Source organism: Belonocnema kinseyi, chromosome 2, assembly GCF_010883055.1.
Source record: "Belonocnema kinseyi isolate 2016_QV_RU_SX_M_011 chromosome 2, B_treatae_v1, whole genome shotgun sequence".
NCBI lineage: Eukaryota > Metazoa > Arthropoda > Insecta > Hymenoptera > Cynipidae > Belonocnema > Belonocnema kinseyi.
The window spans coordinates 74,913,002-74,926,199 of NC_046658.1; the positions used below are offsets into that span (position 1 = coordinate 74,913,002).

At 29.1% G+C, this 13,198-nt stretch overlaps 2 protein-coding genes across 3 annotated transcripts in view; one reads left to right on the plus strand and one right to left on the minus strand.

The window, feature by feature from the left end:
- The window catches only part of LOC117168473 (vesicle transport protein SEC20), a 31,519-nt gene extending 20,808 nt beyond the window's left edge, over positions 1-10,711 (plus strand). The window contains exon 5 of the mRNA XM_033354152.1: positions 9,801-10,711. The gene's annotated coding sequence lies outside the window, so the exon portion shown is untranslated. The remainder of the gene's footprint in view (positions 1-9,800) is intronic.
- Positions 10,419-13,198, minus strand: part of LOC117168470 (phosphoinositide 3-kinase regulatory subunit 4) — a 38,950-nt gene continuing 36,170 nt past the window's right edge. For both annotated transcript variants that reach the window (XM_033354145.1, XM_033354146.1), the window contains exon 17: positions 10,419-11,380. In XM_033354145.1, the coding sequence (XP_033210036.1) occupies positions 11,155-11,380 (226 nt within the window). In that variant the 3' untranslated portion in view covers positions 10,419-11,154. The remainder of the gene's footprint in view (positions 11,381-13,198) is intronic.

Genomic DNA, 13,198 nt, shown 5'->3' on the forward strand with positions numbered 1-13,198 from the left:
AATGATATTTTTTACGACTAAAGCAAAAACTACGTGTCCTATCAAAAATTATAGCTCTTTTTTGGATGAACAATTTTTGTCTCATTTTTTTTCGTAGCTTATGTCGAAAAGTGATTCATTATAAATTTGTAGTTCTTCCCAGGGTGCGCAGTTTGAGCTTTTTAATTTTTTTCGTATCTCGCATAGTTTGACCAAAAAATTGAATTTTTCATTATTTTTGGTACGATCAAATTTGGAATATTCAACTTTTCGACCAAATTAAAAAAGTTGTTATCGTAGTCCTGTAGGGATTTCAAAAAGCAAAGTTTTTCTTCTCTTGGCTTTTTTTCATATCATGCGTTGTTTGGCTTAAAATGCTCATTTCAGTTTTTTTTTTTTTTTTTGGATTTTGAAAATGCTCTAACTCTGGTAATTTTTGATTTTTCAAAAAAAGTCACGGGGATAAATTGTTTGAGTTTCTGTGTACTATAAAAAACCGTACATCGAATTTTTAAATCTTGAAAAAATGTGGTTTCAAAATTTTGTTGTGCGATCAAATTTGGAATTTTCAACTTTTTGACCAAATTGAAAATGTTATTATAATCTTTTAGGGGTTTCAAAAAGCAAAATTTCTCTTCTCTTGGCTTTTTTTCATATCATGCGTTGTTTGGCTTAAAATTTTCATTTCAGTTTGTTTTTTTGGATTTTGAATATGCTCTAACTCTGATAATTTTCTTTTTATAGAAAAAAGTCATGGGGATAAATTGTTTGAGTTTCTGAGTACTATGAGCAGCCGTACATACAATTTTTAAATCTTGAAAGAATGTGGTTTCAAAATTTTTTGGTACGATCAAATTTAGAATTTTTAAATTTTCGACCAAATTAAAAAAATTGTTATTGAAATCTTGTAGGGGGTTTTAAAAAGTAACGTTTTTTCTCTCTCGACTTTTTTTCGTATCATGCGTTGTTTGGCTTAAAATGTTCATTTTAATTTGTTTTTTTTTTGAACTTTGAAAATGCTCTAACTCTGGTAATTTGTGATTTTTCCAAAAAAGTCATTAGGATAAATTGTTCAACTTTTCGAATACTATAAATAACCGTACAGAGAATTTTTGAATTTTTAAAAAAGTGGTCTCAACAATATTCAAAATGTGCCCACTTTTTGAATTTTTATCCAAAATGGCTGGCTAACGGACTTGACCTTTAGTTTAGGACACTCAACGAGTGTACCAAAGGGCAATCTAATAGATTATTTTTTTCGAAAGTTATCCTGTTCACAGACAGACATACAGACAGACACATTTGTAAAAACCTGTTTTTCGGTTTCAGAGGGTCTCAAAGCGTGGACATTTGACAAAAATTGGCGGGGTCAAATTCTACACAAATCGAATACCTTCTCTGATGAGAATGTAAAAATTGAGTTCATTCAACATTACCTCCAACGATTTTTTTTCTTTTTGGTCTGAAAATAATCGTAAGGCATCTCTGTAATGATTTTCAGAAGAAAAACGGGAGGTAATTAGTCTGTCTGGATTGTACATCCAAGCCCACCGTGCGAGAAGGTCACTAGTCTTCATCAATGTAGTATTAGACGGGAGTTTATATGATCCCATCTACCCATTCCTTTTTTGTTTAATTCAACTGCCTTTCTCGCTGTCTTCTAATTAAACATATTAATTTGGTTAAAAATGCTATCGTTTTTGGTTGTAGTTGAATATTTCTTGTTTGGAAAATCGATCAACTGGTTTAAAAATCACAACTGTAGTTTCAAATTCTACAATGCTGTCAAAAAATGAACTATTTTGTTGAAAATTAAGTTATTTTGATACAGACCAAGCTCGAATCAATAAATTTTCTGCCGACCTTTTGATCCATATAAACAATGATGCGAACCTGACCGCAATTGCTTATCATTTAGTGCTCTGTTTTTGCGGTAGAAGGTTAATCCACTTTGTTAAAAAAATCTTTTTTTGTTGTTGAAAATTTATCATTCTAGTGGAAAAGTCATCTTTTTGGCTGAAATCCGCATGTTTTTTTGTTAGAAATTAATTTTTTTAACTGAAAATTTAACTATTCCTGTTGAATATTTATCATTTCAGTTAAGAATTCATCTCCTTGGTTGAAAGTTTAAATATTTTGATGAAAATTGATCTTTTTTAATTGAAAATTCAACTAATTGGGTAAAAGTTGAACTTCTATATTAAACTTTATTTTTTGGCTAAAAATTATCTCCTTAGTTGAGAATTTAAATTTTTTTTGAAAATTCTCCATTTTTTATGGAATACTAATCTTGGTTTTAAATGATCTGTTTTTTGATTAAAAATGCAACTAAATATTATGCTGAAAATTCAAAAAATTATCTTTGTAGGTTGCAAATTCGAGAATTTTGTTAAGAATTGAATTATTTTGCTGGAGATTGAATTATTTTTACATGGACCAAGCTCGAATCAGTGACACTTCTGCTGGTCTCCTGTTCCATATCAACAACAAGCATGCGACCCTGACCGCAATTGCTTATCATTCGCTTGCACTGTTTTTGCGGTTAATCTCGCGAGTCTATGACCCCTAATTAAACGACAATAAAATCGTCTTCTTTTGTCCATTCCCGCAAAATACAGCGATTCATTAGAGTCCTGCAGTTTCTTTTAGGAACGTCTGACCTGAACTTTCTCTCTCTACTTACAATTTACTGAACTATTAATAGTACAAGAGCTAGGAGAGCGACTATTACGGTAAAAGGGAAATGGTGTAATAATGACGGAATCGTAATGTGTGCTAAACAGATTTAGCTCCCAGCTTGTCTCGATCGTTCTCCGTTCATTTAATGTGCTAATTCTCCGATAGAATTTTATGCCGGGATTAAATTCAGCTCATCGAATATCGACTGAAAAAGAACTTGACCCTGACATGCTTGACTCGATCTCTGATCAATTTCAAGTGTTTATACATGGTGAGATATACGTAGTTCTAATGATTCTGGAAAATGATATCTTTATTACCACCCTTGAGTAAAACAGAAAATTCCCCTTCAATTTTTTCAAAGATAAACTTCCGCTCAAGTTCTCCACGTTTTCCAGATTCAACGCATTTAATTAAAATCTCATTCTGGAAGGTAGATTATATTGCAAAGTCATTTAATTAACATTAAGAACAGTTTGCCTTATTTAGATTTAATTTGAATATCTATTTATAGATATAGATTATAGATACCTATTACATTTAAAACAAAATAGTTGGACTTTCAAGAAATAGCGACGAATTTTTAATTTAAAAAACATTTACTTTTTGTAGTTTGAAATGTAAAATTTGTTAGAAAATATTATACTTCTAAGTCTGCAAAGATGCATTTTCAAAAAAAAGTTCACTTTAAATCAAGAAAGTTGAATTATCAATCAGATACTTGAATTTTCGACTTAAAAATTAATTTTTTAACAATTAGTTGAATTTTCAATCAAATAGTTCAATTTTTAACAAAAGATGAATGTTAAAACTCAAAACACGAATATTGAACAAGAGAGATGAATTTTCAACGATGAAAAATTTTTCAATCAAGATAAATAAAAATTAATCAAATTCTTTAATTTTGAAGCCAAAAATGTGTGTCTATAAAACAGTTGAATCTTTAGATCAAAAGTATCAATTTTCAACAAGAAAGTTATTTTTTAACCAAACAGTTCAATTTTCTACCAAACTGTGAAATTCTCAGACAAGAAAAAACGAATTTTCAACCCAAATATAAGATTTTTCTACAAAAAAGTTGAACTTTTGACTTAAAAATACTAATTTTTAACCAAATAGTTGCATTTCGACCCAAAGGAAATTATTTTTCAAACCAAAAAGAGAAATTTGGAACTATAAGCAAGATTTTAATGCCATGAAAAAATTCAACCAAATATTCAAAATTTTCGAGCCAAAAACGCATATTTTATAAAAAAAACTGTTGAATTTGCACCCCAAGATTATGCATTTTCAAACAAAAAAGTTAATTGTGAATAAAATATTTAAATTTTTAACCGATATGAGGAATCTTTAACCAAAAAAATGAATTTGTAAAAAATAGTTAAAATTTTAACCAAGTAGTTGAATTTTCAAGAAAATAATCATGTAAATTTTCAACTAGAAGAGATAATTTCTGAACGAAATACATAATAGTAGACTTTGAATAAAAAAAGAATTAATTTTCAAGCGAAAAAAGATGAATTTTCAATCCCGGAGATCACAGCGCACGATTGAGCTCAAAAAAGGGAAATATTATAATTTTTTCACGAAAGAGAAGAAAAAGAATGGGAAAATTAAATATTTATTTTTACATGCAGAAAAGAAAAATCAATATTTTAATAAAAAATGTCATATATTTCTTTTAATAATTATTACTTTCAACTTATATAGTTATATTCGTGTTGCGATATATATTTTTTCTTTTTCAATTTTCAACCTTGTTTATAAATATTTTATTCAAGTACTTCAATATTATACAAATGCATTTTACTATTGTAGCTATATTATATCTGTAAGAAAGAAGTTAATTTTAGTGATCAAAATTAGTTAATAACATTTTATATTTTAATTTTAAATAGTGAAAATAATTATAATAAATAATTCGGTAATTTAAAAAAACTTTCTTCAAATACCGTATATTTAGAGAAAAGGGATGTTTAAAAAAATAGGATTTTAGAAAAAAAACGGAAATGAAGGGGTGTAGCGAAAATACCAGTGAGAAACTAAAAAAAGTTTCTTAAATTATCTACCAAGTCTTTGGCTCAAAAACAATTTTGAAAATGTGTTGTGATTTTATTATTTTACAAATAGAGAATCTGCATTTTCATGACCCAATCAATTTTTGAAAGTTTCATATGCTTATTTTGTCAACTTTCGCAATTATTTCATCTAGATTTTCGAAAATCGAATTCCCTAAATACGTCAACCTTGATTTTTTAATTCCTCCCTGTTCTGAAAAACTGCAGTTTTCGCCAGATTTCTCCTGAGAGTATCCCGTACAGAAAAGGATAAAATAGAGGATGAGTATTTTGGGAATCGAATTTTGAAAAAATAAGTAATTAGATTTTAAAAATTCAAATTTTTTGGTCAATTTGAAATAAGGACGTAGTTTCTATTAACTTTCTTAAAATTGAACCCACCGATATGAAAAATTCTCGCAAAAAATTTGTTTCGACCAAAATATCTCACATTATTTCTCGTGCTATAAATTCTGTAAATTTAAAAAGAACGTAGAGATGAATGTTTCATTTCCGTCCCCCATTCGGAGTCTTAAAGTAAGCCTTCCAAATTTTGTTAATCGTTGCCTTGAAATTAGAAGATCTGAACAAAAGAATAAGAATTTGAACGTTTAATCTTATAATTAAACCTGAAAGTAAAAGTGCCCGGTTATCATATCATAAATATCATTAGAGGCATGAGGAAACACGGAATTAAAAATGCGAGAGTTCATAATCGTGAACGAAACGTGCACACGTGAATCGTGAGTAGATTGTAAATGGTTATAAATTACCTGAACGTGCGCAGCAGACTGTAAGGTCCTTCCCAAGTTTTTTCAAGTTCAATGTTAATTTGTTGACTCATTCGCAAATGATATTCATTTACAACAAAAGAAACTAGAAGATTTTACATAAAAACGGAAATAAAATTCTGAGGTGACATCATGCACAACACCCCCTTTACAAATTAATACGCTTCAGTACAATTTAGATTTTTTTTAACTTTTGAATTTTAATCCCAAAAAGTGCTATGATAAATTATTTAAAAATAATTTTGCATCTTTCAATTAAAAGATTACTAAACAAATTTGAGAATTTAGTTAATCTATTTTTAAAAAAGCAATTACCGAATAAAATTTCTTTTACGTTTCCTTGTTCAATTAGATACTTTCAACTTAAAGATAAAATCTAATAGGTTCTATTAAAAGCACATGATTAAGACTCACGTGTATTAATATATAAATAAATCCTGGTAGACAAGCATAACTCATGGAACCCCATTAATTTTGTCAAGTCTCTAACCTGTTATTATAACTAAATTAGGATTAAATTCCTTTTTAAATGCAATTAGGAATGCTAAATTGCAGATTGCGAAACGTAAATGCAATACATCAGTACGACTTGCCTAACTCAAGTCTAAAATAGACGAAAACCACACATCAATTCAAACTAGATTTCTCTTTTGTATTTTTTTCATTGCATTTTTGAATAACTTTTGTATAGATAGATCCAGATAAGAAGAGAGAAATACTAGTCAGGGAATAAGTCTGTTATTTATTGAACTGATAAACTGATTGAACGATTTCCTTATAAAGTGTCTTATTTCATCGATTTTTTTTTGTATTGGTCTTATCACTTTTTTCGTCAAGTCTTTATCGAGTTCTATATCAAGCGGAGCATAGTGATGAAATATTCATTAATTTAGTTTGCATATACGCACACCCCTCAACAAATCTCGTTACTCGTGAGTTTGATCAGCCATATCATTTTTCTCAGCGGTAGGGCAGGTCTCCTATAAAACAGCAGTGAGGATCCAGCATCTCCTCATTCCAGGAGTTGTACGTTTGTCAACTTACATTAGCCTTACGGAATGGTGATAAAGTTTTTTTTTTACTGAAAAAGACAAAAGTTAAAAAAATATCGAATTTCGAGAAATAGTGCATTCCCAAATTTTTATTTGGATCCTGTAAGCAGAAATTTTGTGTTTGTTTAAATATAGGGATTCCAAGTTAATGGTATTTTATTTATTTAGTCAAATTTATTAGAAGTCGAATAAATTTCAATTAAAAATTTGTCTAATTTATCTCCAAATGGATAATCTAATTATAAAGATTACAAGTTTTAAAAATAAAAAAATAAAATATGAGGAAGTTGAATTAAAGAAAACTTGTCTCAAGAAAAACAATTTCATTTATTGCAATTGAATTTTTTCCGAATTGAGTTTGACAAAATGCTGACAATTTTGAGTTGGAGTAAGCTTTCAAATGAAGGAAGTCTTTCTTCTAGTTCTGATGACGATAAGTCGTCCGGGTAGAAATACTTAAATAAAAAGCTTATCTAATTTTGCCAGTAATTATCTATGAAGCGAGTCGTGAATTTAATCATTCGACCGTGAACACGTAATAAATCGTGAAAACACCGCCGGTGCGGTGTTCAGAAAGTGTGAAGATTGAAAGTATAAACAATCCAAAATATGAAAAAGTGTGACGTGTCTACTTGTGATGTAACATTCTTTACTTAACGTTATAGAATTCACTTGCACGCGATGTTCAATGATCGTTTGTAGGATTTCTCACTAGCATCTTACGAGTTACTGTTCTGGTTTTAATTCCACGTGGGTTATTTCATTGATAATTTGATTGAATATGAATTGATCAATCCAGTTTTTATTCAGTGTTATTTTTTTATAATTATTTTACTTTAAATTTATATTCATAATATAAACTTTTACAAAAAAAGCAGGAAAAACTGAAATAGATGGTAAAATTTTCAACCATTTTTTTATTTATTTATTTATTTACTTTATTAATTCATTTTTTTATTGTTTGCATAAGTTATCGGAAAAATCCATTGTGCCGGCAAACCTAATATTCTGAAATAAAATTGAATTTTAAATTCGAAAAATATTTTCTCTACAATTTGTTTTATCCACAGTAAGGTAACATATTACTTTAATATATTTTTATTTCGCTTTATTTTGAAAATTATCAAACCTAATTTGAATTCCTTTCATTTGAAATTAACGGAATTACTTTATGTATGCCCTTCAAAAATAAATTAAATAATAATAAAAAATACAAATGGCGTCTTTATTTTTTCAAAAATATTTCCATTTTTTTAATTCTACAAAAACGTTTCTAAGGTCGTACCAATTTAAATGTTTTTCACTATCAGAAACCCGAGAATGCTTAAAACCGAGAAAAAATAGAAAATTTATAAATAGGAGACCAAAAATATTTGAAGTGTTTGAAATATGAACACCAGAAAGTTTCCAATTTCTTTTTGGTATAAATTTCCGTGAAAAGTGTTACATTATTTTAAAAATAGAGACATCCCTATTATTTTCACCTTTTTGGTTATTTTTATTTCGTCACCAAATAGGAATATCACAAAATTATTCAAGATATTGTTTTAAATTTTTCCAAAAGCGTATCAAAAATTTCAGAATTTAGATCATAAACATTGAATTTGGCAATTTTAAAAATTTTCCATTCATCAATAAATTTATAGGCTTTTCTTAAAATGTTAATATCTCGAATGTTTTTTGCGATATTCCTATTTATTAGGAAATAAAAAAATGAATTTTTGAGTGAATACCATAGAAAAAAATTGGTAAGTGTTCTAAGTCTCTTGATTTTTAATTCATTAATAAGGAAAGCTATCATTTGAAAAATTACAATTTTTGATATCCATTTTTACATCCTTAAATTCAAAATTGTTCGACTTTACATGCTTCTTATTTTTAATTATGTAACATTAAAAAATTGAGAGAAAAACAGTCAAGAATAAAAAAATAATAAACTGTTACGGCCACCGTCCAATTTTTATAATATTTGAGTGGTTATTAGGGTGGACCACATTATTTCTCTTAGAATTTTCATTCATATCGCCCTCTTTGTTCGAATTCACAGAAAATAATAACATTTGGAGGTTCCGCCAACTCCCATGAAGTTTATTATATGTTTCCCATAAGGAAAAAGCCATTTTTGTAAATTTTCTTCAAAATCATCAACATTAGCTGAATCGATTTGAAACTGAACATTTTTTTTCCTATTAGCTATAAAATATGAATCAAACATTACCTTTTAAATATAACCCCTATAACTCTGTTTTATGTAAACTAAAAGATCCATAAGTAAAAAAATTGGGTTTTGCGATTTCATGGCACTAGTTATGATTTTTTGCTGATTTTTAAAAATACAAAATGTTCCTAATACATCAATTATTACTTTATATTGATAACTAGATGCTTAAATTATTGTTTTAAACAGTTTACTATTGTTTGTAGCAATTTTCTCGTAGAATATACTTAGAAAGTCGCGTTTTTTCTCAATTTTTCAATTTGTTTTAAACTTTTTAGTTAGATTGAGGCAATAATTAGAGAAATTTAAAAGAAATAATCGTTTAAACCATTTAAATTATTATTTATTATCATATCCTCTTAGAATAATGTTATAAAGTTGCAGTTTTTTTCTGAAATATTTAACGTATTGTCTACTTTTCACTTCAGAGTGAAGAATATTTCAAATATCTGTTTTATTTTTATTTAGAAATATTTGTTTATTTGTTTATAAGTTTTAAGCAAGTATGTTTGTTAAGCAATTATTTTTTAGATCTAACTTAACATTTTTATTGAAATTATTATTATTATTTTTATTGAAAAACTGCAAAAAAATCATAATTATCTCCAAAAACTTACAAAGCCCAATTTTTCACATACATGGTTTTTTTGGAACCCTATTAAACAGACTTATGGGGTTCATATTTTAAAGAAATTATTTATTTGTATTCTATAGCTAATTGCGAAAGAAAACGTTGAGTTTCACCTTGATCCAACTAATATTCAAAATTCTGAATAGAAATTGTTAAAACTTTTTTTTTGTTACGGAAAATACGTGTTAAACTTCATGGGACTTGCGGAACTTCTAAATATAATTTTGTTTTAAACGCATTTATTTTGTATGATTTTGAACAAAATCGAGGGCGATATGCATGAAAATTCGAAAAAGAATTTCCAATGTATTTTTAGACCACCCTAATTATGAAAAACAAACTTTTAATAAAAATTCGGACATTCTCTTTATGTGTTATTTTTTCTCTTTTCAGGTATCGAAATTGAAGCTGGAACTTGAAACAAAACCACTTATGTTGAACAAGAGGTTTCAACAAAATTTCGAAGACACGTATGTCCAGGATCAAAATTCGTCTCCTCGTAATTAATGGCATAAAATGAAGACAGTTTTTGTATTTTTGCTCCTAATTTTATGCGTTTTGGGTGCACCATGGCTAGACTTATTTTTCGGGCGTGATCCATACTATAGAAGCGAGGCAAGACATAGGGAGGGCAAAAATGGAAAAGAACGCTGGAAAGAAGTCTGCAAAACGATAAACCCTAACGGTTACGCATTTCCGGGACAAGTTCCTTACCCAGCGGCACCAGTTTGTCCCTGGTAGTTAAATATGTCAACGAATCATTTTTTTTTAATATGTAAAATTGTACAAAGTAAGCTCGTAAATATTGAAAACAAGTGGAAGCTGATTAGTTTTTAAAATATTCCTTTCAAAAATGTGAATAGCTGTGTTTCCAATATTTCTTTGTGATAGATCTATTTAATAAAAAATGTTTTAATTTTCAAGACTAGTCCTTCTCACATTCCAGAGATGAGAAAAAGCGCAAATAATTTGTATAAGAAAGAATTTTCGGCGAATTGAGTGTCTGGAATATTTTTTCTAAAAATAATGATTTATTGTAACAACTTTGTACAGAGGATGACTGTTTTCTGCTATCGCTTATGAGTATATTATTATCAGTCGTCATGTGAGAGTACTGCAGTTTAAACGATTTTAAATATATGTAATTATATATATTATTATGAGATGACACTAGAGACTACTATTGTATATTATTTACATACTTGTACAAATAATGTACGCAAATCAAACCTACTTTACACGACAAAGAGGCTATCGTTTCATCAAACCTAAGTATATTTTCTTATTAAAATAGCTACACACTCCATAAGCCTATTTATTCGATGCTTAATTAAATATAATCTATCTTTTTCGTCAAATCGCCATGATGAAATCTGTTCAGAGTCGAAGAGAAAAATAAATTTTTCACAACTTATTCAAATTTCAAATTTTAAAACCTCTTTAATAAGTAAAAATCTAATTATAATATTGCAGTGAATAACTTACACTGTTTTTCTAACCTAACAACAATTATTTGGCGGCAGAACCGGCTCTGAAATCACTTTCATTGCTGCCCAACAAAGTCGACACTCTTAGGTATGTATCTTAATATTTACAGTTCATAATCACAGCATCAGCACTTAAAAAGCCCTACGTAATTTAAGGAAGACTTTAGAGCGCATTTGTAGAAATAAATAATGAATACGTACATTAGCTACATTGTAAGTACTCTCTTCGTTAAAAAAAAATTATATAAATGGAATAGGAATCACTTCCAAACTTGAATCAGTCCGTCTGTACTGCCAGTGAGAATGCAGGTGTTCGACATGGCCACTGCTGAAATGGTGTCGTGGTGACCTGAGGGTGGAGTTTCTGGACCCTGACCTCCTTCTTCGGGACTTCTTCCCCTCATGCTACTTCCGCCAGTGGAAGGCAGAGGTCCACCCCCAGCCAACACTTCTTGCACCACATTTGTTCCATCGATCAATCTTTGTCTGTTAACAAATACATTGTTCTAAGTCGAAAAGGGTTCAAGACGAAAAAAGTAGGACAATAGCAGGGATCACATTTAATTATTTGTTCTACCTAAACCAAATGCGGAGGAGGCACATGGGATACAGGGGGTCAATCTCCCCCTAGAAATCGACCAGGGAGGAGCAAAGTATTGATTTGTCGCCCTCTAAAATCGAATGATTAAATTTATCGGATCGTCGGAACTGAAAATCTTTCAATTCTTTCTTGCTTTGTTCAATCTTTGTAGAATCTTTATAAAATATTTGAGATACCATTGAAACCTTTGACGAATCTTTGGAAATGTTTGCGAAATATTTGGTAATATTTTTGAAATTATTTACATCTTCTTTAAATCTTTGAGAAGTCATTGAAATCTTTATTTCTTTGTAATCTATCTGAAATCTTTGTAAAATAATTTAAATCTTTCTGAAATAAGTTCAGTTCATATTTGCAATATTTGTGCCATATTTGGTCATATTTGTGAATTTATTGAAATCTTTGTGAAATATTCTAGAAATGATTGAAGTCCTTGTGAAGTCCTTTAAATATATCCGAAATTTTCTTTGAAATATATCCGTCTTTGTGGAATCTTTGAAATCTATCTGAAATCCTTACGAAATATTCGAAATCATTGTAAAATATTTGAAATGTTTCGGAAATCAGTGAAATCTTTGTAAAATCGTTGTGGATTCTCCCAATATTGAAAAATTGAAAAAAAAAGAAATATTTATGAAATACTTGTGAATTTTGTGAAATCTGTGAAATCTATTTAAAATCCTTGCAAAATATTCTAAATCATTGTGAAATTTTTTGAAAATCATTGAAATATTTATAAAATTTTTGTGAAACCTTTGCGAAATAATCGAAATCTTTGTGAAATATTTTAAATACACCTAAAATTTTTGAAAAATATTAAAAATAATTGTGAAATTTTTGCATCATTTTTTCGAATTCTGTCAAAATCTTTGAGAAATATTTGAAATCAGTGTGAAAGCATTAGGAAGTCTTTGTAAATTCTTTGAAATCTATCCGAGACCTTTGTGAAATATTTCAAATATATCCGAAAATATATATCAAACAAAAATGGAATAGTTATATTTTCTGATAACGAAAATTAATTTTGATCAACAAAGAAAATACGAATTAAAAAAAATAGTTAAATTACCAGTAAAAATTTAATTTTCAGGAAAAAAAATTTTTTAGTGCCAGTGAATCGACAAAAGAAATGCATTTTCGACCCGCAAATACCAGGTGTATACATATGAAACCGGTATTTTTTCAAGAAAAAAACACATTTATTTCAAGAGAATGATAACAAATATTTTATTCAAAGTATGCGCCCTCGCTGGCTATACATTTTGTCCACCTTTCAGGCAATTTATGGATACCTTTCCAAAAAAAGTCTTCGTTTTATGAAGCAAACCAGTCATCGAGCCATTTTCCTACATTTTCGTAAGAAGTGAAGCGCTGTTCGCTGACTGCGTGCCCCATCGATGCAAATAAGTGGTAGTCGGATGGAGCTAAGTCTGGTGAGTAAGCGGGGTGGGGTAGCGGTTGCCAGCTGTACGACTCAACCAATTCCCGAGTCAGTTTTGTCCGGTGTGATGGTGCATTGTCATCGAGAAAAATCACTTTTTCATGCCTAGTTTCATATTCTTGGCGTTTTTGGCGCAGATCACGGTTCAAATTGACCAATCTGTCTGGAAATGGTTGCCTGGGACACATTTAGTTCTTCTGCGAGCTGTTTTTGCGTCTGACCATCGTCTTCATCCAGCAAAGCCTGCAATTCGACGTCCTCA